This window comes from Podarcis raffonei, chromosome 2 (assembly GCF_027172205.1).
Source record: "Podarcis raffonei isolate rPodRaf1 chromosome 2, rPodRaf1.pri, whole genome shotgun sequence".
NCBI lineage: Eukaryota > Metazoa > Chordata > Lepidosauria > Squamata > Lacertidae > Podarcis > Podarcis raffonei.
In genome coordinates this window covers 43,076,858-43,104,468 of record NC_070603.1, presented here as the reverse complement: position 1 = coordinate 43,104,468, position 27,611 = coordinate 43,076,858, and the positions used below count along the sequence as shown (strand labels likewise).

Below are 27,611 nucleotides of genomic sequence, written 5' to 3'. Positions count from 1 at the left end.
TTTACTCTCTATACTTCCATTTGCTCCTCATAGCAGTTGGCAGCTCAACATTATTATCATTTTTTAAAAAAGCTGTTAATTATATTTAAACCTAAACTTTGTTTCTGGTTTTTTTAAAAAACATGTAGTCCTATTCCATAGTGAACACACACATTTGACAAAACTCCAGGAGCCAGTTTAGAGAAATTGATGTCTTCACTCTAAAATGGAAAGGCATGCAATTCTCACTGGTGATGAGATCTTAAAATATAGGCCTTATATAAAACAAATATATCAATATAAATCATGGGTTGCATCCAATGTTTGTTATGCTCAGAATAGATCCACAGAAATAGGCCCATAGAAATTAATGGACATGACTAAATTAGGTAGATTAATTTCAATGTGTACTCAAGCACAACTTAGTTGGATACAGCCTCATAATTACAATTTCCCAACACAGCAGCCTGTTCAAGGACTGCCTGAAATGATTTTACTAATCCTAAGGTTTTCTAACATGCAAAAAGTCCTCAATTGCTCCTCAAAATCTAGAGCGCAAACTGGAGACTGCTGGAGTAAGCCTTTGTATCAGGTAAAGGATCTGCTAAAACCAAATCCTGTACATACTTCGTTTTCCTAAAAGCCAAGAAAGCTCAAATAAATGATAGTGCTATATAACTAGAGTTTTACTTTCATAATACTATATGGTTGAAAATAATGTGCATTCAACTAGAGGTTTTAGATATTTGAAGTATTGGAAGTTTTGCCGTAATCCTGACAACACACTTGTTCTTCAGTCCAAACAAATCAAATAAACTATAGATTTGAACACAGAAGGCTGACCTTGAGTTACTGTTACTGCCATTATTTTTCTTGGCCTTCTTAGGTGGTGGATCCTTGGTTTTATTTTTTTTATTCTCTTCTACTTCTTCTTTCTTTTTGTGCTTCTCCTTTTTCTTTTCTTTCTTGTCTTTCTCCTTCTTCTTTGGTTTGTTCTGCTGTGGCTGGGACAGGGCAGCCAACTGCTCATGCACTGCTTTAAGCTAAGGAGTGGACATAAAGATCAATACAATTTTGTTCTGATCTCTTCATTTTAATCTCCCCTTGCAAAAAAAAAAGAAAAAAGGAAACAAGTGCCGATCCCTCTGCTTACTTTGGTGCCCATATAACTCCTTTCTTACTAAAAGTTTTGTGTGTAATGTTATCAAGATCACCCATTCTACATGAGCAATATTGTCTATTGAGCAGGAAAGGAAGAAACAAGGAAGTGTTTAACTCTAGTTGCTAAAGCAATTAAGACAGCCATGGAAGGTCAAGATTCTCCTTTAGCCCATGCTTCTTCTCTCCTCACATCCTATCAACAGTGCAAAGAGTGTGACTCTCAGGCTTCAACAATTTCACTCACAAAGCAAAGTGCGGTGCTGTCCATAGTCAGCAACCAATCCTGCCTTTCAACTTTGAAGCTAGAAAGGTGGGCAGAGATTGTCCCAGCAGTTGCATAATGATACTCATCACCTTTCTAGCTCCAAAGTTGGGAGGGAGGAAGACTCAGTCAAACAGGCCACTCAAAAATTATAGACCTAAAGTGATTCCAGACTCTTTTCACACTAGAATTCAATAGTACATACAAGAGGAATGTGTGAAAGTAAACTCTGCCTGATTCTTTTAAGTAAAATTGTAAGTCCTGGGATAAAAAGCTCATGATAACTGGCTATAAAAAACATATGTTCACTTTTCTCCCTTCTCACCTGCTACAGATCTGAGAACTTTGGGTTCTCTTCCTCCTTTGAAGTCTCAAGTTGCAGGCTTGCAAAATAATGAACTCCAATGTGGGCCAGAAGACCAAGACTTTGCACATGGTTGGGTATACAGGGAACTGAACTGATCCTTACTCCAAACCTGAAAACTGCAGTTAAGTGGACCAAAGGTGATGCAGATTCTGAAGCATAAATAGACTACCTGTTCCTGGAGCTCTGCTAGCCGCTGAGCTCGTTCTTCTTCAGAATCGTCGGATGAACTGTCACTATCAGAAGAGCTGTCACTGCTGCTATCACTGGATGAAGGTGGGGGCACTTTGGGTGGAGGCTGCACCACTACTGGAGAGGAAGCTGGAATCACAGGTTCTTCAGGCTCATCTGGCATTTTAGCAAAACGCATCTCGAATACATCCTGGAGAAATACAATAAGCAATATATACATTAATCCCCACTTGTCAACCACCTTTAGGATACTACTTTCCCCAAAGTGGAATCACCAGTGGTATCCCTAGTTCCAAACCCAGAGAGCCAGTCCAGTAGGATACCATGCTCAGTGGATACAAGCCAGAAGACTCAATAGAATCACATTCCTCCTGTCTCTTTCCCCGCAAAGTTTGTCAACCAGGTTTTGAGCTGTTCTCAAAACTAGGCCTCCTGTCCAAGACCCTACTGAAAAATAAATGGTGTATGCATATTTTACAGATATATTTTTTGCCTAGAGTAATGTATATATTTGGTGCTTATAATTGCATGTTTTATGTTAGTTTAATATTTCAGTATTTTCTTCTGATAGATTTTGTTGAACTCTTAAAAAGTAACATTTTAATACAGAACTTAATTTTAAAGAAATATTTTCTTTACCTGCAGTTTCCGTGCCATAGCAACCACCTCATGATCAGGAGGATTATACTTGTAACAATTGGAAAACATCAATCTGACATCAGCTGCAAATTCCTGAGCATCTCTATAATCCCGGTTCTCCAGTTTCGACTACAAATGTAAAAAAATAAAATTCTGCCATTAATATTTCAAATACAATATATGAAGAATATGGAGCAATGAAACCAATATTTTGCACTTCTATCACGTATCTGTCTGTCTGTCTGTCTGTCTGTCTGTGGGTATATGCACCAGGAAGCTACAGCAAGATTTATTACAGGCAATGGTTATACTTTAGAGATGTTTGCAGTACCGTGCAGTAAACTACTCTTTACAATGCTCTGAAATTTCTCACAACACTCAATGTTGTGGGGAGCAATCTATTATAGGACATGTGCACTAGCACAGTAGATCCTTGAAAGGTATTTGCCCAGTCTGGAAAGAAGTCTAAAAAGCCATTCATAGAATGTTGGCATTCTTACTGCAGAAACATAGAAATCTTTTAAGTAATAAGTTTTTAAAATCCCATAGTTATATATCCTCACTGTCTTTGGAAAGCAGGCCAGATGCATTGAGTAGGCACAGTGTAAGACTCAGGAGAACTGCCTCTTCCCAGCAGCCAGAAGGGGCAGCTATTGCAAGAAACAAATAGGGATAAGAAATAGAGTAAGATCTCATCTTTCCTTACCTACAGGAGTAGATTACTTGAATAATACTTGCACCACAGCTGCATGTTCAGTTCTTTACTATGCTAATAAGATGCATGTTACCACTGTAAGGGAATGTCAATGAAAATCTGGGTTGGCCCTTCCATTAGTGATTAGGCAAACTGAGGCAACTGCAAATTACACCACCTGAAGCCCATTGCTTACCTCTCTTGGCTGGCCCTGCTGCTGCCTGTTTGCTGAAGCTCCCTCCTCCCTCCAGGAAAGACTAATGGAGGGGGGTGGAGTTCCATCTCTCAGAGCAAAGCATTTTGGGCAGAGTAGCCATGAAAGTGCATGTGCTGCCATGGTTTGCGGTGGCAGCTAATAATGCCTAAGACTGGAGGGAGTTGCAGTAACTTTAAGCTCCCTGATCCCATTTTTAGTATCATTAAGCACTGCAGCACCACATGTGTTTTCATGGTCCCCACCCCAATCTGAGATTCATTGTTTGGAGGTAAGGATCCCTCCAGCACCTTCCTAGAACTAGGCAGGGAGGAAGGAGGTAAGAGGTGGAAGCCTTGTTGGCGCCGCAACATAATGTAATCACATGTGTGAGTGAGTGAATGTCTGTACAGTGGTACCTCAGGTTAAGTACTTAATTCGTTCCGGAGGTCCGTTCTTAACCTGAAACTGTTCTTAACCTGAAGCACCACTTTAGCTAATGGGGCCTCCTGCTGCCGCCGCGCCGCCGGAGCACGATTTCTGTTCTCATCCTGAAGCAAAGTTCTTAACCTGAGGTACTATTTCTGGGTTAGCGGAGTCTGTAACCTAAAGCGTCTGTAACCTGAAGTGTATGTAACCCGAGGTACCACTGTATGTCAGATCAATACATCCTGAAGTAGCAGCAAAACAGACAGACAGAAAGCCAAGGGGGGTGGGAGAGGTGCTATAGCCAGCACAGCAATGGAGAGAATGGGCAACAGCAGCCTGGGTGACGCAATCTCTTGCACCAGCACTGATACAAACGCAGCACATTTGACAAATAAAACTACACATGGCATCTTGGGGAAATTTGGTTCACAATGTCTCCGATGTATGGGATAGCCACATTAATACAGCCAGCCAGTGCACTCTCGGCCATGTTGGTGTGTCCTACCACCCCCTGGAAGTCTAACTTATGAAGAAACTCTTTTGCATCAATCCATCCTCTTTTCCCTTTAGCAAATTTATTCCTCCACCTACCTATCCTTTCTGCACAAAAATTATTAACAAGATTCAATTAATTTATTCCCCCTCTCCACATCAAATCTGTCTTAATAATTACTTTTAAAAGCAGACCTGTAGCTCTGACAAGAAGCCTGGTTTACAAAAACAGAAAATGTTTACTTCTCTGTAGTTCATCCTCATTCCCCACTTCCACACAGCAAAGCCTTAGGCACAGACAAGGTGACCAACTAGGAACTCCACAGCCCTAAGCTGAACCTGACAAAGAAAAAGCCAGAAGAATTTCTTCCTGTATTAATTTCTATATAAGTAGCACAGCCAATGAAGGTCAGTGGAGTAACCAAAACGAAACCCCCCCCCCCAATTCTTATGGATGAAATGACTGTCAAACTTAGTTGCTGCAGTGTTGCCCTGATAGCACAGAAAGAGAAACTGTAGATGAAATAGCTGAGCTTGGAAGCCAATAATGGTGCTACTGGCATTAAATAAGTCCTTATGTATGGCTCCAGTCTGAGCAACTCTGCTAAGAACAAACTCTTGTGCCTCACCTATATTATCCTTCAGAAACTGACTCTCTGAATGGCTATGACCATTTAATTCTGCTTCTGGCCCTCTAATGCTTAAAATCCAACCATCTACCTGTATTTCATCACATTACATGCCTATGGCTATTCAGACTTGTAGTTTCTGCTTTTGGACTTGACCCATACTTGTCTTGGTACGTACCCTTTGAGTATATGACAATGTGGTATACCCATTAGATGGGGATGGTGACTACTTTACCATAGTTGTGCTATATCATAGAAAGTATGGCTTGAACCCTAAAAAGGAGCATTCTACATGGCAACATTTTGTCGCAAGTCTTATTATTATGTATTAGTACTGAACATGTGTCATCAGAGTCCTATACAGCTTTAAATCCTATTCAGCCTTTCAACTCATTAGTGAGGCATCATCTAATCATCTTTCTACTTTTCCCTTTTCTATTCCATCGAGAAAGTTGCCATTATTTTCTGCCTAACAGGTGTACAAAACCTATTTTGTTGATTTCTAACTACATAGCTTTCCCACTGTGCTACCTCATGACATTGTATATTAATTGACGGTGAGCTCTGGAACACCTTCTGAGCATCTGTGCTCTCCCTGCCAAGAAAACTGTCCCCCAGATCCACCCTGGTAGTACAAGTGCTTGCACATTTGCTGCTGGTTCTGGAAAGTCCTATGGTAGCAGCATACTAACTCTGAGCAAAGGCTACAAATAGGAGAAGTCCCTTCATGGTGGGACTGAAATTGATATGAAATTAATAACCTATTTGCGGTGAAGCTGAGAAGTCTGACTATAGGGAGAAGCTCTTTCACTGTAAGATGAAAACTGCCAATGGTTTCTTAATCACTTGCTAGTGTCACCTCCACAGTAAGGATAGTACTTTGGACTTGCTGAAGAGGAAGAAGAAAAGCTAGTCACTTTCACTGCTACATTTTGCATCCTCTGTAGATATCCAAGGTTAAGCAAGATTTGTGCATCTAACTGCACCTAGATTTTTCACAGACCAGCATACATAGTTGTTTTTGCATCCAACAACCAAAATCAAACCGTCCCTTCTAGTGGAAATTAAGTTGAAAATACTGTAACTGGACAAAAGGGCCAAGAATACTTGTCTAAACCAGAGGAACTACAAAATCAGAAATCAAGCCTTCCTATCCACAAACAATAATATAAACAGATGATCCTCACATTCCAGATATTGATGAAATCAAACTCCTGTCAGTCTCAACCAGCAAAGCCAAGGGTTAGGGATGATGGGAGCTGGGAGTCTAGCAACATTTTAAAGTTACACAGTAAACAAGCACATGTTTGCACAAGCAAGCAAACAAAGGTACGGTTCCTTCATAACTTACAAGGTGTATAAATGTGTGGGTATTGGCTTTCAGAGAAGACTACATGCACAGCTTAAAACTACACTTACTTTAATTGTGCTCAGATCCATGGGATGCTTAATGATATCACGGTAATCATGAAGCCCAAGTGCTTCCACATCCACAGGTTTGTAGAAGGGCCAGGCGTAGGCAGCATGCTTCTTAGCAAACATCTCTTTTATGATGCCACTACAATATTTTAATTGCTCTGACACTTTATTACTGCTACTCTTCTCTACTACATGCTGCTGAGAGTCTGGAACATCCTTCTTAGGCGGCTTCACTGGTCGGCTTTCTCTTCGTGGACCTGTCTTGGCAGCCTTGGGTTCTGTGGGCAGTGATGAGGACTCATGAACCGGGTCTATTGTTGTTGGAGTTGTAGTGTCTGCTTTCCTCTTCACGCCTTTTTTTGTCTGCAAAAGCAAGCAGACACTATGTAGCCTTCTGTTACTTGTACTGGCTAGATAGGATCAAGTGAAATCCTCACAACTGAGTAAATGCTCCGCATAAGAAGGGGAAAACACCATCACAAACACTTCCCACAAAAATGGCATTGGAAAAGGTTCACTTTTCCCCCATAAGATTTTAATAAAGCTTTTTATGATACAATAAGATAAAAGCTAAAGAAAAACGAAGAGAAAAGAACATGCAGAGTCATCTCTCAAAGGTAGCTCTTAACCCTTGCCTCACTTTTGATTTCTAGAAAATATGTCTGCTTAACTATAGTTAGGCCAAGTATATAATTCAACCTAAGTATCAAGTTTACGGAAAAAAGAGAAACAGTTAAAAATCACATAAAAATCTTAATATCCAGTGTAGTGAAATAGGGGAATCAGCAGTGTAGCTGTGTGCCATGAAGCCCCTGGTTCAAATCTTCGTCTTAGCCATAAATTCACTAGGTGGCCTTAAGCCATTACGTGAGGTGCGGGGAACGTAAGGCCCTCCTGGCCTCTCTATCTGGACTGTGGGACTTTCCCAGGCCACGCCTCCTCACTGGACTTACTCTGCACCCTTGTCAGCTTTTGTTTGTGTGGAATGTCCTTGGACTATGCTTGCCTGGAAGGACAACATGTGTGTGCGTGGAAGCTTTTGGCTGGAATGCAGCCCATTATACAGAGTTTAGAGTCATGTCTGTTGCTATGCCCACCTTTTCCTTGGCCCCATCTACCACCACCACCATATGGCCCCCAAAAGATTGCTCATGAGGAATGCAGCCCTTGGGCTGAACAAGATTCCCCACACTTGCACCGTAGTCTCTGCTTCTCATCTGTAATTAGGGGGTCGTAATACCTTGTTCAAAATTTTTAAACAGGGGGCCAGTTCACTGTCCCTCAGACACTGTTGGAGGCCGGACTATAGTTTGAAAAAAATATGAACGAATTCCTATACACACTGCACATATTTTATTTGTAGTGCCCAAAAAAACAGGAAAAACAAAGGAGGCAGGATTGTTACAGAACAGGTCTGTCCATGCACACCTCTTCCCACACAAACGCCCGGGAGGGGCAAAAAGGAGAAACCTGTGCGCCGATGGGTTTCGTCGACTGCCTCCGAGGAGCCTCCCCCATAGCACTCACAAGGCAGGGAGACACAGAGTCCAAGAGGAACGTGGGGAAGCGTTAATTGCACGTGACTCAAGGCTGGCCACGCCTGCGAGTGGGAACTAAGGGAGCTGCAGCTGGGTCCAGGGCAGCGCGCCTCTTGCTTCCCGCCCCTAAGAGATTTCAGAGGGGCAAGAGGGGGAAAGGCACGCCAAGAAGAGCCTGTCTCTGGGGCAGGGAAGGAACGAGAACCCCTGCTGGAGCCCCTCTCTCTTGGGAAGGACTCGTCCTTTGCTGCCCAGCGGCGCCCCACTTACTAGGCCCTCCAGCTGCGCCCGAAGTCGGAACTAGAAAAATTAAGACGGAGGCGGGTTCTGCAATGGCCGGGTGGGCCGGGTTTGGGACCCAGGCGAGCTGGATTTGACCATAGTTTGAGGACCCCTGACTTAGATAATGCACGTGAAACAATGCAAACACTCTAAAGTGCTACATTAAACAGACAGCTTATGCTGCCCACTTAAAATGAATGTTTTAATTTCCTCCCCAATAGTACTAAGTTTACATGATAAGAGTTTCTGAACTGATGACATGAAAACATCACATTTTGAGAATTGAATTCATTACAGGTTCATTTCACCTGAATGCTGTTTGGAATGGTGCTGTTCAAGATGAAAAATTTGAATACCCAGTTTTGAAACTGAGAAAAGCATAGTTGTCTAAAAATCATGTTACCTATATCTACCTTTACAAAACACTCACCACAATCCTATCCAAGTTTACTCAGAAGTAAGTCCTACTGTGCTTAATAGAGCTTATTCCCTAATAAGTACATTTAGAAATGTTGTAATTGTTATCTGTAGTAGGAAGATCTGGTTTTCACTTGCAAGCTCCATGTAAAAGAGAGAGGTGAAAAACAAGGGTCAAACCTCAGTACTGACCTGACCAATGATAGGAATCAAATATCTAAGAATCTGCACTGGAGAGGCTAAAACTGTATCACACTAAAGAGGGGCAATTTCCCATGCAACGACCACACCAATATAAAAACCTGTGCTAACCACTAACGTCTACATTTAGCCATCAAATACATCATCTAGTGGCTGTATTAATCGGACTTTACACCACTTTTGCTTTTCGGTTCCTCATGGTACAAAACATGGCTTCCACCTGAGGGAGTACATATTGCACCTGGTTCATGGGTGTCGCATTACTTAGCTCAAGCTGACTTACCTGGGACAGTGAGACTGCACAGTTACACATTTCTCTCAAAGATTTTTAAAAGATGTTCTAGGAAGGTAGCAGAGGACATTTCAACCACTTTATTTCCAGGGAAAGCTCAAGGTTCCTTCATGCTTTATACGGGAAACACACAATTTTAAGAATGTGCACACGTAGCAGAAATGCCCAGCCAATTGCAGCTTACTAGTTTGTGTAAAATGAGATTTGTGAAGTGACTCTCAGCATGGGTACACTATTGGGGGGAAGGGGGAATCAACTTTAAGAGAAAGATATATAATAATATAAGTTTTCTCTTTTACCAAGTCAGTACAATGATTCATTCAGCCCAGCACTGACAATTATTCATGCCTCCATTTAGGAACATAGGAGTCATACTATTGGACAATCTAGCCAAGAATTGTCCACACTGTCTGGCAGAGGCTCTCCGGGGTTTCTGTCAAGGGTCTTTTCCCAAGTAAAGTATGGATTAACCAGTGAAACACAATGGCAATACATCCAATTGAAACATATGTTGGAAATGCAGTTTGGCCCTGATGCTATAGCAGCATTGGAAACACCCACGCTACTACAAGATTTAATCTCTGCAACGAAAACAAAAACTCTACACTTGCACTATATAAAACCCTACTCAACAGGAAGAAATATGATTTAGAATATGATAAGACAAAAGTGGAGTGAAGAGTTAGGGGTACAGATAACAAATGATATATGGGAGTCAAGTATAAAATCAACAGAAATGGCCTCTATGGATCTAAGATTAAGACTTATTCAACAGAAAATAATATTCAGAGTCCACTGGACTCCAGAAAAACTATACCAGAAGAAAATAACAAGTGCAGACAACTGCTGGAGATGTGGGAGTAAAAAGGCGAACTTAGTACATATGTTGATTAACTGCCTGATAAGATCATTTTGGTGTGAGGTGAGGATATTTATAGCAAGAGTAATAAAAAGAAATTGTTATTTAGAGGAACTGAATTTAATTCTAAATTATATTCTGGAAACATGGGAGATTTCAAGGGGTCAAAAAATAAATAAATGGATGTATCGTGCTATATTAGAAGCAAAAAACCTTATTTTGATGAATTGGAAGAGCCGCAAAAAGATTTCATTGAGCACATGATTGATAATATGGACAGATTAGCTACATACAAACAAATTGCATGTCGACACAAAATAAGAATGGATAAATATGAAGAAATCTGGAACTAATATTTAAGCGATAAGGCAGATGGTGGTGGGAAGTAGGGGGAGGAGAGAGAGGTGGGAAAATATTGTTTTAAAAGGTGTAGTCATAGGTATATCACTGTATTCAAATCTGAATTGTCAAATTGTGTTATTATGGTTTTTGTTGTATGTCTCTTTTGCGGGATGTTTGTATTGAAAAAATGATTAAACAAATTAAAAAATTTTAAAAAGAGTCTTTCCCAGCCCTACCTAGAGATACCAGGAACTGAACCTGGAACCTTCTGAATGCAAAGGATGGGCTCTATCACTGAGATTCAACCGCTCCCACTGGTCTCATGCAGAATTCTTTCCCGACCCAAAGGAGACATACCAAGGATAGAACTTGGGTCTTCTACAAGCACAACATATATTCTAAAATAACCCTGCTCTCTAACCTTCAGAGGTAGAAGATTACAAGCAAACAAAATTTAAATGGGGGCAAGTCCTAACTCTGCAAGAATGTAGTGAGAGAACCTTAAGCAGAAATATGCCCTCGATCAATATAGCTTTTGGCAAGCCATTTCACCTATTCATCTAAAACTGTCACTTGCCATAATGAAACAAAAGAGCAAAGCTGTAATTTACTCACCTTCATGGGCTGTGCAGCAGTTGGGATAATTGGTTGGTGTGTTTGAATGGGCTGGGGGACAGAAGCTGAAGGAGGGGGAGGGGGAGGAGGAGGCTGGGGAGGTGGTGGTGGGGGAAGCTGGGGAGGCACCAGCGTTGGTAATGGCGTCTGGACAATGTGGTCAGGGGTCACAGAAGGAAAGGAATGAGTTGTTTGCACCGGCTGAGGATTTGGCTGTGAAGCCTGCGTCTGTGGTGGGGATGATGCTTGAGTTGTATTCTGTACCGTTGATGCTCCAGCCTTGGATGTAACTGTTAGAAAAGGAAGCATAGTCATGTGATGTACCCAGCAAACCTCAACACATGCAAAACCCCCTGCAGGAGAAATCACTGCTATGCCATGGAAATGCTGGGGAGATGTAGGCAAATCAAGAGGCTGTGAAATTGAAAGCCTTGTTACCAGGCTCATTATCTTCAGCTGGCTGATAGCCTAGTTACCTGGTTCATTATCTTCAGCTGGCTGCGCAACAGGCTGACCATTCTCAGTGCTCCTTCCAGAACTGGTTTATTTATTTATTTTTATTTATTTAAGCTAGACCTGCTTGCTCAAGGACTTTGAGCAAGAATGGTTGAGTGTGGACAAAGCTGGAGGCTGCTGGAGGCCTTCTGCGCCTCCAGGAGAAACCAATGCTATGCCTTGCAGGCGCTGGAGGGAGGTGGGCAAATAGACTGGCTGTGTGACTGGGAGCCTCATTACCTGGCTCATTATCATCAGCTGAGCAACAGTGACTGCTGTGGCTATTTCTGGGACTGCCTTTGGGGTGCAGGGCATATCCCCCCCCCAAAAAAATAATAATGAATTTTTGCTTACCCGTGTTACTGTTTTTCCTTTCTTTATAGAGATTGATGTTTTGGGGCTAAGCTGTACATGAATTTGGAGATACTGATTCCTACCTCTTCTTAAAGTGACAGCCTTCTATTTGGATAGTTTTTGGTTTGTTGGGGGAGAGGCATGGGAAGTATTGTTACCCTGTACATTGGAAAACTAAAGAAAGTGATTTCTATACTCCACTTTCCCAGGCTGAGAGCCTATTAGCAGGGATAGATTCTGCCCCCCCCCACCCCAAGACAAAGGGAGTGGTTGATGTCAATGCTTTGTTTAAGAGATGTTTCTGCATTGTTACTTGCTGACCCTAGGTAATTCTCTTGGATACTGTAGGTACATGAAACACACACACACACAAACTCAAGTTCCTTTCAAGTACAAGCTAATCCACCCTATTCAAATACACAAGTAATGACAGTGGCTAGTACAAAAGAAAAAAAACACCTGCAAACTGAATGGGCAATCCCAATATCAGTACCTGTTTCCTTCTTCCCCCGTCCTCTTCCTTTTGTCTGGACTATAACAATTTCAGTTTCTTCCTGTGTCATTTCAGATATTTTCTGCAGAAAAAGTTTTTCTAGAGCTTCTGCCATTAAAACAATATCATCCCCTGGCTGAACAAACAAAAAATGTAAGAGGTTACACTCATTCATAACTCTGCGATAGCATGGAAATAACAGAATGACGTGGCAATAAATCTGCCTAATTCGTATCAATGACACCTGGATGTGTTGGATGCCATGTTCTGGGGTTGTTTCCAAATTCTATTCAAAGCAAACCCACTGAAATTAATGGACCTAAGTTAATCGTGTCTATAAATTTCAACAGGTCTATTCTACCTAAGATGAAGACTGGACACAGCCCTTGATACGGATGTATTTATTGCAATGTGATCTTAAGACGTCATGCGGAGCTTTTAGATTGCAATTTCCAAGCTGCACGCTTTCATTAAAAGCCCTGTGGCTTCTGGTTCCCTTTAACCACATCATATTCTACACTGTGTCTAATGTAGTCACTTCTAGATTCTACTTGACTTTTCCAAATCAAATTTGGCCATTTCAAGTATTTGCCAGCATACAGCTCTCGCCCCCCCCAACTCACTGTATTTCATTATATAACTAAAGTAACATACACACTTATATCTGCTTTTGAAATGGATTCAATAATATTGTTCTGTTGTAGAGATTTATATCTTGTTTCTTTTTGTTGTTGTTTTAAAAAAATCTCAAGGCAGACAAGTTAATCAGAGTTAAACATTTGGAACCTGCTTGTTTTAAATCTCAATTCTGAAAACTGTTAAAAAGTGAAGAATTTTATCTTCTCTATATAAAGAATATATTTTAAAAGAAATGTTGCTTCTAGGGCAGGTAGAAGAAGGAAAGTACTGTTGCATGAGAGAAAGTCTCATGCAACGTCACAGACACATCATTTGAAAGCCCAAATATATGAAGAAAATGTACCTTATTATAGATATAGCAGTTTGTAAACATTGTATTGAAGTCCTGGATACATTCTTGAGCATTCCAGTAGTAGTTATTCTCCAAGCGTTTCCTTATTGTTCCCATATCCATAGGAGTTTTAATAATTTTATAATAATCCTGTGGCAACAGAGAAGATTAATTATTATAACTGAAAATTTTACCAGGCGTACTGCATTCAAACCTTTCAGGTAGAAAAGTTTAACATTTTTCTCTCTGTCCCAACTCTACTAATTAATATGTCAACATATTTAGTAACAATGTCTAGAAGATAAAATAATTTTAAACCTAGAAGCATTCAAAGTCTTATCAAAACAACTGGCAAAGAGGGAAATCATTCAACCTTTTAATCCTTAGCTATTGTAATATCTATTTATAACTGCTTCTACACAGTCAGACACGTTAGTGCTATATTATTCACATCTTTTACACCCTTTGTGGCTAATAGCAACTTCAGATGCAACATCCATTGGGGGACTGGTGTGGGGGCACATGGGTAAAAAAACCCCATTTCAAATCCTTATCCCTCCATAGCTACTTTTAACCAAAGGCAAGACATATTCCTATCTAGTTCAAGCCTCAGTTACTGTGATGCTGGGTTTAAAACAGACTTTTAATGTAAAGGACAGACACACACCTAATGGCCAAAAGAGCCCAAATTTCACAACAATTAATATGGAAAACCATCAGCTGACTGCTCAAACAAAGTAAGGCACCTGCACCCAGTAAACAATGTAAACCAGAACTTTTAAAACATTTCTAATGTTGGGAAGGATTCTGGGGCTGCAGTTCACAATTCCTGTCAATAGCTCTCTTTTCAGACCACCAGTTTAGTTAGCTAGTCTTTAACAACAGGACATACTGAAAGACAGGGATTTGCCTGAACTGCATATATAGCTTTAGTAGTCAGGGAATGAAGTAACCCTGTAAGCATGCTCTGTAATATTTCCAATGGGCTCTGGGAGCCATTTAATTGTTCTTTCTTTGGCAACACAAATTTTCAATAATTTCATGGGCAGAAGCATCCCTGTAGCACCATGCAGTGCCGTGCAGCACAGGAATGATGTGGATCAGGCCCATGAAATCAGGATAGGTACACTGGCCATCACAGTTCTTAAAATCAACCTAATATCCTGACTAGGAAGAATACAAGCTGACCACTGGCCAAGCATGCAGAGAAATCTATTTAGGAGTGCTCCAACAAAGGAATGTTGTTTCAAACAGCTTGCAAGATTTCTGTCACACCGCTTAAGTAATACAGCTGAATAAAATGGTCTCTGAGTGGTGGGGCAGCAGCATATCAGTGTCCACATTACTATGGCCTGTTGGTTAGCTAGTGAGTAGACTTTGAGGTCTTATTTTCAGATTTTCCACAGAAGAACCCTTTGGATAACCAAGATAAATAATGGAGGCATAGCAAATCTAAGCCAAGTATTAACAAGGTATCAGAAGAAGGAAGGTACTTTCTCAAAAACTAAACATGAAAATAAAACTTCCCATTTGCCAACCAAAGCAATTATTTAGGTTTGATACAAGGAAAGCTAAGCATCAAGCAAATAAAAATACTCCCATACAATAATTATAAAATAACCTTACCATCCAAATAAATGTTGCTGCCACAATTAATTAATTAATTGAAAACAAATGCTGTGCTATCTGCTATATAGAGCCCAAAGTGATACAACTCCTACCCAGGGGAATTATGTCTACATTAGATACACAATACGGGGAGAGATGTTGGGAACCCGCAATGGCGACTGAAAATATGGATGGGCACACCAGATGATAGCCCTTCTTCACCTTCCAGCTGTATCAAGCATCCTTCCCATGAAATTTAGCTCATTGAGCATAACATATGTTGCTCTCATGCTTCATTTTCTCCCCACCCACATGCCTACTCCTTACTCCCTATTATATGTCTTATTTTCCTCACTTTACTGTAGGCCCATTTGATGCCCCTTTGTCCTATAATATTCAGTACTTTAGAATCTCAGCTGACCGCATGCTTTCTTTAGTCCTGTTCCCAGTCCCTTCAACACTTCTGAAGAAACTCTAACGTTTATGTTTATTTCTGTCCTCGTGAAACTACATTTCTATTCCTCTCCTGTTGACCCCCTAGGCAATTCCGCTGCCACACACATTTTTTTCCACCTTTGGGTTGCTCCTCACCTCCCATCTTCCACAAGCATCCCACCCCTTGCCCTCTCACACCACTAAATGATAAGATACATTGCTGCTCCTTTAATTCTCTTAAGTCTATACTTACAGGGAGGTTTAGTTTGACAGCATCCACAGGCTGCTGGAAAGGCCATGAAAACTGATGTTTCCATAGTGTCTTGAGCACCACTTTGAGCAGATACTGCAGCTGGTTGGTCATACGCTTGGGTTTGTTAGGATTTGAGGTCTCTGGTGGAGGTGGGTTATTAGCTGCAGTACTGCCTTGTTGGGTTTGGCCCTGTGCCTGTGTTGTAGACATTTGTGTAGCTTCTAGTCCATCCCCCATTACTGGTAAATTTCTCAGTCTTGTCCCAGGGCCACTCTCCGCAGACATGCTATTGATCCCATTGCATTCTCCACTAGGCACTCTGTAAAGCAAATGCAACAATATTAAACATGGGTCAGATAAGGTTAACTACACATTTGTGCACAAAACATATTTTTTGTGTGCTTGCTTCCATTTGCACAGAGTAAAAAAAAATGCATCCACACAAGTATGTAGCTTGATCCACCCTCTTACTTTGTGAAATCCTACACTAGGCAAGCAACCAAACCATCAGAGTACCCTGAACAAAGCAGGTGTGGAGTCTTCTAGTATAATCCATCTTTTCTCTTCACCAAACTTTACTAAACATTTCCCCTATGAATAAGATCCAACGCTGTGCTAGCAGGCATGCCAGGACCTTCCTTTCTACTCCCCCAGTCCCAGAAACAGATTTTGGCAGCATACAAGGGGCTACAGAAAGAAGCAAAGGAAAGGGAAGTTATTTTACACAAGTTCACAATATCAGCAGGATGCCATAGCTGGATGTTACTCAAAGTCTTTCACAAAAAATGCCTTTAAAGCATGTTTACCCCACTCCTCAAATGAAAAGACTTTCAGAGTAGCCTACATAAGATCAATAAAAAAGGCAGTCTCTGCTCACAGGCATGCAATCTAAAAGAAATGACACAAAAGGAAAACAATGAGGAGGGAAGAGGAAGGCAAGCATGTTCAGGAAACAATTCTTAAAGGTACATAATAGTCCTCAATGACCAACTGGAATGGAAACAATTCAGGAACAGAGGGAGCCAAATTGAACTGGTCTCAGCTGAGTCGACTGAGTGGTCCTGCTTTCCATCTCTCCCTCTGCAGAAAATTTATGGAATAGCTGCCGGCAGAAGAAGTTGAGAAAAGGAGGAACCGGAAGGAACTTGTCTTTCGGTGGAGCCAATGGAGTGTCCCTGCTTCCCTTGTTTCTTACTGCTACTGCCATGTATAGCTGGTTTTGCATTTCTCATCAGCTAGGAGCAGGGTGAGCTTATTGCACATCCTACTGATGTGCACGGTGCCTCGGAACGCAACCCCCAGGTAAATGGGGAGCTACCTGTATTAATGCTCAGTAAAGGCCTAGGAGAAAAGGTAAGTTTTTAGGAACTGCCCAAAGCCAACAGTAGGCACATGTCCTATTTCAGAGGAAAGGGTGAGTGCCACAATTGAAAAGGTCCTCCTCATGATTGCCACAGGATAGTCGTGGTAAATTGATTTATATACCACATTTTCCACAAAATACATCTGTATTCAAAGTCGCACAGTTTTTAACAGCTGCAACTAGCAGTGAGCATAGCTCTTCCCTTCCCTCTTTCTGGACTGTTGTTTACTCATGGCAAAAAATCTCAATTTTTCTCCTGTACAATGGAAACTTAGCTATTGTTCATTAAAGTTAAACTGGCCATATTCAGAACATTGTATTCAGTTCTGGTTAACACATCTCAAAAGGGTTAGAACTGGAAAAGATGAAGAAAAAGCAATAAAATGATTAGGAGGTTAGAACACCCTCACTTACACGGAAAGGCTAAAATGCTTCAGGCTTTTTGGGTGGCTACAGTGGGACAGGTTTATAAAAGGTTTCACTATGTCAAATGATGTTTTTCCTCCTCTCAAAATCCAGAATAGAGTCATTAGGTTAAACTGGCAGTAGATTCAAAATGGTTTAGTGTTTTTTTAAAGCACTTATTCACATGTCATTTAATTTATAATTTTTTCTACCACACAAAATTATCAAACTTGGGTCTCCAGCTGTTGTTGGACTACAACTCCCATTATCCCTGACTACTGGTTCTGCTAGCTAGGGATTATGGGAGTTGTAGTCCAACAACAGCTGGGGGCCCAAGTTTGAGAAACACTGCATATGTCCTTAAATAGCAATTATGGGAAACAAACAATAGCAGAGAGCTGTTGCCTTCATGTGCTGCTTGAGTTTTCACCAAAGAAAGAAAGAAAGAAAGAAAGAAAGAAAGAAAGAAAGAAAAGGATGTTGCTGGCTGCTGTTGGAAACAGGAAGCTGAATCAGATAGATCCTTGGTCTGATTGAGCAGGATTCTCACACTACTCCCTTTTCCTTACCATACCTTCAACCAGCATGAACCAGTTGGAAAGTTCAGCAGCTATTACTGTCATATCAAAAAGTGGCATCAGTGGTGGAAAAGGTAACAGAAGTATCACTTCCCACTCTTCCACCCTGTGAATAACTTCACCTGGTGCTGCAGAACACTTCAAGGGATGGCCCGACTTGTATTTTTAAATTCTTCCTTCATAATGAAGGGTGGGTAAGAAATCGAATAACAAAATTAAATCAGTATCCCCATTTGCTTTTAGGGAAGAAGCAAAAACTGTTTTTGTTCAACAGATTTCTGCAAGACATTACTTTTAAGGATGTATAATTGCTGTCTGTTTTCTATTTTTGTTTTTTTCTTTGTTACCTTATTATTGTTTTAACATTTGTAAAGCAACATGATTACATTTTAGTAAAGTGATGATGAAATGTCAGAAATAATCTGATAACACTATTGCAATTCTTTTATCAAAAAGCAAGAAAAAGGAAATTTTCAGCTTTCTGTCTTAAATAGAAAAATTCTTCAAACACTATCTCAATTTTAAAAAAATGCTACTTAACACTTTTTTATGTTCTTTTAGGAAATGCCTTGAACAGCCCAGATCCCTTTTAAACAGTGCAATACACAAGGAGTGTCAGGAGAGGGTGCTAAAAGACTGGAACACATAAAGGATAATCTAGCCCAAATTTCCTAATTCTCTTACCTCATATACACAAGCTATAAAAGCTACGTGTATCATTTGTGCATCTGAATTATTATTTCTTAGACTGTTAAGGCCATAACTGCCCTCCCATTAAAGAACATGCAATTTCTAATAAATGACAACTGTCAATTGGTTATTAAAATTACTTGAAATGGAAGAAACTGAAGCAGAACCCTAAGTGGATGTGTACTGATCAGTGAGATCATTTATGCCAAAGGAGACACCAGCAACTGGGAGGAACCAAGCCTTATTGATCTCAAAACCATGGGTGGCTAACCTGTGGCTCTCCGAATGTCATTGGACTACAACTCCCATTATCCCTATCATGCTGGCTGGAGCTGAAGGGACTCGAAGGGCGACAAGTTAGCCACTCCCATGAGCAGCAGCTACATTCAGACATCAAACTATGCTTCAGTGTGACACGGCCAAGCACAGGTGGGTGTTAGGATCCAATGATGCCCCTTCCCTCTCCTCTGGTGTAGCTACAAGATAATAAACTTTTGCTTCCAAATTCAACAACCCACAGTTTTGCATTTTGTCTGAGCATAGCTGTCAACTTTTCCCTTTTCTTGCGAGGAATCCTATTCGGAATAAGGGAATTTCCCATAAAAAACGGGAAACGTTGACAGCTATGTGTCTGAGCTCTATAATATGACCAGCCAACTTCAAATAATGGGTTATGAAGTTTAACTATCCAGTTTCATTTATTAAATTTCCTCCCAAGGAGCCCATGGTGGTCTGTATCTCTGGTTTATCTATGTGTTATAGTGTTATCTATAGTGTTATCTATATAACACTATGCCAAGATTTTGTAAAATACAGTAAATGCTAGCTAACTTCTCCTCCCTGCTTGAGGTGATGAGGAAGTATGTGAGTCCGCGACTTTGGTCATACTGCTTCCTGCTCACGAACATAGTGCTAAATCATGGTTCAGCACTGCATGCGAACTGGGCCTTTGTCAGGTTTGACAATATGACAAGGGGTGGTTAATAAAAAGTAAAATGAAAGCTTTTGAATTCCTACTTGCAACCATGCCACATGGAAAGAGGAGGGAAGTGACTGAACCTAAAGTTTGTCTAAGCTCGTTCCTGACAGGCTAAACCATGGATTACTCTGACCTGTGAATGTAGATACAGTATTGGTATAGTTTGCACATAGCTCCAGAGCATGGTTTAGTGCTACATGTGTAAACTGGAATGAGCTCAACCTCAGGCTTACACACTCCATCCTCCCATATGGCTAGGTGGTTTTGCTAGCATTTAGTTTTACTTTCTCATCATGTTGTCTTACAACCAGGACTATGGTTTATCACAGACTTAGTTTCAAAACAAGCCAGAGGCTTCATTCCAGCTTGTGCACAAACCACTAAACCATTATTATCGGTACTGAGGCTCAACTCTACCTTTTGCAAGCTTTCTGCTTCCTTATGACTGCCTACATCAGGCTTGTGAAGCCAAGGTGTTTGTTCCTTGTTCTTTTACTTTGACACTTGGCCTGTGGCCACAATACAACACTGTGAGTTGAATCTACAGTGCAACTTTATGTTTGTTTACTCACACCTAAACACAAAATATTGCATACCGTTTCTTTTATTGCAATAGAAAATTGTTGGGTTTTTTGTACCTAGTTTACAGACCCCCTGAAGCTCATTCATGAACCACAGGTTAAGAACCCCTGCCTTACAGAATTAACTACTTTTAGCAGAGACTGAATGAAATTCATACAAATTTGACAAACACTGCTATAAACTGTGAATTAATGCACTTCCACACTCTATTAGAATAGCAAAAGTAATGTAAAAAGGCAGGCTCTAGATACAGAAGTAATTTACAAACAGGAGGTTCAAATTATATAAGGTACAAGTATCATTAATGCATTATGGTTCTCAAAGCAGGAGACAGGCCTTCTGAGACAACAGTTTTAAGGATGGAAAGTTTCTACACTCTGTTCCCTAAAACAATGCACTGTGTGTGTTCAGTGGTTTAGCTTTGGCTGAAAGCTCCTTATTTTTTCATCATATTGCTTTCCTCTTGGAACTTTTAAATCTTTCTATGTGACAAGATCCTGCTTCCACCCTTTTATTTTGGTCTACTTAGCTCGATGAGCAACTGTAGTATTTTATTTAACCTGTCAGCTTCAATCCATTTTAAATCAATGCATGTTATGTTTCCCCAACAGTTTTATTCACGGTGGAAAACAGGTACAAAAGAGAGATATTTGACACTACTGTTGTAGCATCTCTCCTTTGGCTTTGTATGTAATGATTCCAGCACAAACACACATAATCATTAACTGTGAACACACAGCAGCACCTGAGAATGCAGAAGTTGGCCATCACTGCTCCAGGTCAAGAAAGGAGAGTTGACTGAATAATTACTACATGTTGCCCCTATCAAACTAATGTCCTAGCATGATTACACAGAACTAAGGTTCGGCTAGAAAAGTGAGAAGTGCAACATTTGCCTTGACTGAACAAAAAGCAAAAGGACAGAGGTCAACCTACATGGTTCCTCAACAGAATCCTGTTTTCCTTAACTATCCCTGGAGTAAGTGCATACAATTACCAAGCTGATTCATCCCCTATGTGCAGATTTCATGGCCAGCAAGAAAATCAATACTTCAGACTAACATGACATTCTTATTGTTACAAAAGGAGGGGTACCATGACATTTCCTGTTATATCCAAGTCAAGAGACTGTAGTTTAATCCTGATGTAATGATTTCAGATCTTGATTTGTAGTTTGAAATCAAACCATTGTCTCTTAAGCCTACATGATTACAAATACATCTCCTGCCCCCAAAAGAAAATGGATTGGCAATCTCTTATAAACGCACAGAAAGTATGGGTGATTACAACGGTCAAGTACTGAACGTCCTCACTTAGCACAAGCCACTTTGGTCCTCCAATGGGCTCCACATAGGACAGCAGTTAGGAACCTCCAGCCCACAGACAAGGTGCTGCAGGAATCTTAATGTGGTCTACAAGGCTGTCTCCTTGAAATAATGCCTATCTGCCCCACACCTGTGATTTCAGGTGTAGGGGCAGGTGAAAGCAAGGCTACAAAGGAACAACTGAGAGCCTTAAAGGTGTGCTCCTGATAGTTCCTCTGCAAGTGACGTTTGCTGTAAATGCTAATTTGGTGCTGACAGCAAGCCCCACTGGGATCAGCTGCTCTATGGAGTTCTCAATCAAAGACTTCATAGTTCAGCCCATAGGGGGTTTGCGATAAGAGCTGATCAGAGAAATACTTCATTTTCCCACATGGTTGGATTTCAACAGTTGAAACCAAATCACACAGGCAAAGAAAAACACTCCACCAGAAAATACAGTGATTTCAAGTGATTTACAGATGAGCAACCTATCCCACAGGCCAAAGTGGCATGCAGGCATTGGGGGAAGTCTGGACCTGTCCACTGGCCAGATCCAGTTTTCCACCCCCAAGACAGGAGATAACCAGACTATAACCTGGACCTGTGTGATGGGATGATGAGCTGCTTGTGCGTAAAATCCTAATCCCTCAGAGTTTGGCTAAGTCCCCAAACCTCTGTCTGTGATGGAGCTCCTTAAACATGACTCCATCAATCGCTCGTTGAATCGGACAGTGGGCGTTTACGGAACTTCTTCCAGCATAAAAGCTCCTTAACGGAAACGCGTCTTCTGGACTCTCGGCGTGACAGTTTCCGCCGAGGAGTGGGTGTCCCTACAGGAGGTCCTGAAATCTCCCCGCTGCTCCCGCTTGAAGTGTCTCTGAGCCCTCCCTCCGACTCACTTTCCCTTGGAACTCCACTTCTCCCCCTGCTGGTCCCCTCCTCCGCTGAATGGTCTCTCTCACCCTCCATGAGCCCTTTCACCTCCTTAGTCTCAGATGGCAGTTCCCTGACATCCACCTCCCCTCCAGGGCCCCCTTCACCCCCTTCCCTCCCCTCCTCTGCGGGAGGCGAGGGAGCAAAACCCCTGAAGGAACCTCCCTCATCTTCCGAAGTTTCGAACACTTCCCTCCACCTTTTGCTGTCTCCGGTTTCCAAGTACTCCTCCTCATCGGAGTCTGTTCCTCCTTCCAACTCCGATTCCCTGAATCCCTCCAGTTCCTCCTCATCGTCGGTGGTGCCAAAGTACTCCCTCCGAAACCTCGCTACTGGCTGAGGTTTCCTGGGGAACCTTTGGTGAAACGTTTCGATCAAGATCTCGTCACGGACCTCCTCTGCCTTCACCCAGGTGTTTTCCGACTCCGGTTCCCCTTCCCACGCGACCAAATACTCCACCTGATTACCCTTCCACCTGGAGTCGATGATTTCCGCCACATGGTTGCGGCTTTCCCTTTCTTCTATGGCTGGCCCCCGTGTGGATACCCCTTCACCTTCCCCCCTGTATGGTGACAGTAATGACCTGTGGAATACTGGGTGCAGTTTCATGTGGTTCGGTAACCGGAGTCTGAACGCCACTGGGTTGACCTGTTGGATGACCTCAAATGGTCCCAATCTTTTGGGTCTCAATTTCTTGCAACCCCCCTTGAACGGCAACCCTTGGGTTGATAGCCAGACCCGACTCCCCACCCTAATTGTTTCACCTTCCCTTCTGCTCTTGTCTGCCTGCCTCTTATATTCTTCCTTGGCCCTTTCTAAGTTGAGTTGGAGTTGACGATGGATCGCTTCCATTTCTTCTACAAAAAGTTCCGCGGCCGGAACACTCCATCTTTCCCCTCCTTCCCCTGGAAACGCCCTGGGGTGGCACCCATAATTAGCCAAAAAGGGGCTCATCCCGGTGGACACATTCTCAGCATTATTGTAAGCAAATTCCGCTAGTGCCAACTTTTCGACCCAATCGTTCTCTCTGTCATTGACATAACACCTCAGGTATTGTTGGAGAATACCGTTTGCTCTCTCCGCCTGCCCATTGGTCTCAGGGTGCCTGGCAGTCGAAAAGTTGACCTCTACGTGCAATAAGCTCATAAGTTTCCTCCAGAATCTGGACGTGAACTGTTTCCCTCTGTCGGAAACCACCCTCAAGGGGGCGCCATGCAGTCTGAAAATATGTTCTACAAACAATTTCGCTGTTTCTTCCGCCGTGACTGCATGTGAGCAAGCTACAAAGTGACCCATCTTAGTTAACAGGTCTACTACGACTAGTATGGCGGTTTCCCCCTGGGATTTGGGCAGATCAGTCATAAAATCTATCGACACCGCCTCCCACGGTCGTTCTGGTGTGGGTAACGGTTCTAATAACCCCGCTGGTGCCCGCCTTTCTCCTTTGGCTCTCTGGCATTGGTCACACCTTCTCACATACTCCCGTACATCCTCCCGCACCTTGGGCCACCAAAACTCCCTGGTCACCAACCACATGGTCTTGTGTTGCCCAAAATGCCCCGCTGTGGGATTGTCGTGCAGCTGTTTGAGTACTCTCCCCCTCAATTCCCCTTCGGGTATATATAGCGCCCCTCTGTAATACAATGCCCTGTTTCTTTCTTCAAAACCCCCGGGGTCTTCTCCCTCTCTCCTTAGACCTCTGAGCTTGTCCTGGGCGTACTCATCATTTACCGTTCCCTCTACCAGTTCTCTTTGCCCCACCCAGGCCGCACCACACACCCAGTGGTCCTCTGGGATAATATGTCTCTCTTCCGGCGCTCCCTCCCCCTCCAAATATTCAGGTTTGCGAGAGAGAGCGTCCGCTCTGATGTTTTCTGGACCTGGCACATAGCAAATTTCAAAATGGAATCTGGAGAACTCCTGGGCCCATCTCACTTGTCGTTGGTTGAGCACCCGTGCCGTTCTCCAATACTCCAAATTCTTGTGGTCCGTACACACTTGCACCTTATGTTGTGCGCCAATTAGTAAGTGTCTCCATCTCCGGAACGCTTCGTGAATGGCGAGTAGTTCTCGGTCATATACCGTGTAGTTCCTCTCGGATTTGTTCAGCTTACGCGAAAAGAAGGCACACGGTCTCCATTCCGACTTATTGCTCCCTGGCTGAAGCAGCACCGCCCCCACCGCCCGGTCTGAGGCATCAGTTTCCACTCTCATGGGTTTTTGTAAATCCACATGCAGGAGCTGTTCTTCCGAAGCGAATGCCCTTTTCAATTCCTCAAAAGCATGCTCCGCCTCCGCCGTCCAAACGAATTTCTTCTTGCTGCTTAGACAGTCCGTGATGGGAGCCGTTAAGTGGGCAAAGTTCTTGATGAATTTACGGTAAAAGTTCCCAAACCCTAAGAACCTTTGCACATCTTTTTTCGTTTTCGGTGTCTTCCATTCCAGCACCGCCTGGACCTTCCCTGGATCCATGGCTAATCCCTTGTCTGATAAGCGGTACCCCAGGAATTCCACCTCCTTGGTGTGGAACTGACACTTCTCCAATTTCACCCACAACTGGTTTGCTTGCAGCTGGCTCAGCACTTCCCTGACATCCTTTACATGCTGCTCCTCATTCTCTGAATATATCAGCACGTCATCGAGGAAGGCCACGCAATTCTTGTAGAGCAAAGGTCCCAGTACGTGGTTCATGAGCGATTGAAAACAGGCGGAGCCTGATTGTAATCCGAATGGCATAACGAGATATTCAAACGCCCCCAAAGGGGTGAACATGGTGGTTTTCCATTCATCCCCCTTCTTTATTCGTATCAGGTTGTATGCTCCTCTCAGGTCCAGTTTCGTGAATATCTTTCCCTTCCTCACCCTGGTCAAAATGTCATCAATCCTGGGCATGGGGAAAGTCACTGGTTCTGACACGGCATTTAGGGCCCGGTAGTCCACGACCAATCTCGGTTTATCCGTGTTTTTTTTGTCCACAAAAAACACTGGGCTCCCCCCCACCGCTCTGGACTCTCTGATGAAGCCCCTCTTCAGGTTTTTATCAATAAACTCCCTTAACTCCTGCATCTCCCTGTCTGACATGGCGTACAGCTTGCCCACGGGGAGCTGGGCCCCAGGGACCAGATTAATTTGGCAGTCAAAGTCTCTGTGCGGTGGTAATTTATCTGCTTCCCTTTCACTGAAGACCTTGCTCAGGTCAGCGTATTGTTTGGGCACCTTCCCTTTGTCCGCCACTTCCGTCCCTGCTAGAGAGGCTTTTGCCCCTTCTGGCACCTTTCCCTCTCTGCAGTGTTCCAGACAATGTGCTGACCCAAAGGAGACCACTCTCTGATGCCAGCCCACTAGCGGGTCATGCAACGCTAGCCAGCTCATTCCCAAAATGACTGGAGCCCCTCCCAGGGTGGCTACATTGAACGCTATCCTCTCAGTGTGCCTGGCCACCCTCATAACCATTGGGACGGTTTGTAGGCTGACTTCTCCTCCCAGCAGCTCCCTCCCATCGATCGTGGTGACCTGCAGGGGGTTGCTTAAAGGGAGTGTCTGTATCTGGTGTTCAGCTGCAAACTCCTTGCTCATAAAATTACAGGAGCTGCCTGAGTCCAGCAGCGCTTTAGTCTTTAGTGGGTATCCGTTTGCCAGCTCTAGCAACACCTCTATTACTAGGGCTGGTCTTGGAGGTTCCGGAGTGGGCACTTTTACTGCTCCTTGGCCTGTCTGCAGTGCCCTGACAGAGGCAGACAGGCGTTGGCTTTTACTGGCTCCTGGACTTCCTCCTCCTTCCCCCCAACAGCTCCAGCCATCCCTTGCCATTCCTTTCTTTGCGGGCAGACTCTGGCAAAGTGACCTGGCTGCTGGCAGAGATAACATTTCTTGGCGCTCTTTCCCTCCTTCTTCCTCCCTTCACTGGGATTTGAAACTGCGCGCGCGCGCGCTGTTCCAACTTCCATCGGCTCTCCTGGCGGGAAACTCGGCTCTGGAATCTCTGGAATGCGGAAATCCCTCCAACGCTCTCCTTTCCCCTCCCGCTTCTCCAAGGCTCTTGCCTCCTGGCGTGCTCCAATGGTCAGCGCTGATTTGGTCAGCTGGTCCATAGACTCCGCCCTGGGCGCCCGGGAAAGTTCATCTTTCACCGCCGAAGAAAGCCCCTCTTCAAAGAGCATTTGAATGGGTTCCGCCGAAAGGTCCCACCCCAATCTATGTATCAACATTGTAAACTCAGTCCAGTACTCACGAACCGATCGGCTCCCCTGTTTGCACGCCATCAATTGTCTGCGCACCAGCCCCTGTTCAATCTCGCTGGAAAACATCAAATCCATGGCGCGAAAAAACTTCCTCGCGTCCTTCAGCATGTCACTATTCCCTGCCATCAGGGGTCTGACCCAATCTCTCGCCCCTCCTTCGAGATGGCCAATCACAAACGCCACTCTCGATGCCTCGTCGGGAAAGTCATTAAACTGCAGTTCAAGAGCATACTGCATCTCTGTCCTAAAGGCTTGGTAGTTCCTGGGGTCCCCCCCAAACTTCTGCACCATTCCTGGCATCTTTCTTGCTAGTGTAGCGCCTTTTGCCTTTTCTGCATCCTGCGCCCCCCTTTCTTCTAGCCTCGCCGTTTGCATTGCTAGCTGGAGTTCCAACACTCTGTACCTTTCTTCCAGGCTTGGACCCTCTCCAGCTCCTGCTGCTCCTCCGGCTCCGGCTGGGTTACTCATGATGCCTCTCTGCACAAGCTGCTTTCAGGGACTGTCCGATTGCTGTGATGGGATGATGAGCTGCTTGTGCGTAAAATCCTAATCCCTCAGAGTTTGGCTAAGTCCCCAAACCTCTGTCTGTGATGGAGCTCCTTAAACATGACTCCATCAATCGCTCGTTGAATCGGACAGTGGGCGTTTACGGAACTTCTTCCAGCATAAAAGCTCCTTAACGGAAACGCGTCTTCTGGACTCTCGGCGTGACAGTTTCCGCCGAGGAGTGGGTGTCCCTACAGGAGGTCCTGAAATCTCCCCGCTGCTCCCGCTTGAAGTGTCTCTGAGCCCTCCCTCCGACTCACTTTCCCTTGGAACTCCACTTCTCCCCCTGCTGGTCCCCTCCTCCGCTGAATGGTCTCTCTCACCCTCCATGAGCCCTTTCACCTCCTTAGTCTCAGATGGCAGTTCCCTGACAACCTGCAAAC

At 43.3% G+C, this 27,611-nt stretch overlaps 1 protein-coding gene across 7 annotated transcripts in view; it reads right to left on the bottom strand.

The window, feature by feature from the left end:
* Positions 1-27,611, bottom strand: part of BRD4 (bromodomain containing 4) — an 82,556-nt gene that overhangs the window by 27,252 nt on the left and 27,693 nt on the right. For all 7 annotated transcript variants that reach the window (XM_053376255.1, XM_053376248.1, XM_053376254.1 and 4 more), the window contains 8 exons: positions 15,608-15,926; positions 13,324-13,461; positions 12,342-12,477; positions 11,000-11,289; positions 6,454-6,816; positions 2,598-2,726; positions 1,939-2,148; positions 823-1,022 (listed from right to left, as the gene is read on the bottom strand). In XM_053376255.1, the coding sequence (XP_053232230.1) occupies positions 823-1,022; positions 1,939-2,148; positions 2,598-2,726; positions 6,454-6,816; positions 11,000-11,289; positions 12,342-12,477; positions 13,324-13,461; positions 15,608-15,892 (1,751 nt within the window). In that variant the 5' untranslated portion in view covers positions 15,893-15,926. The remainder of the gene's footprint in view (positions 1-822; positions 1,023-1,938; positions 2,149-2,597; positions 2,727-6,453; positions 6,817-10,999; positions 11,290-12,341; positions 12,478-13,323; positions 13,462-15,607; positions 15,927-27,611) is intronic.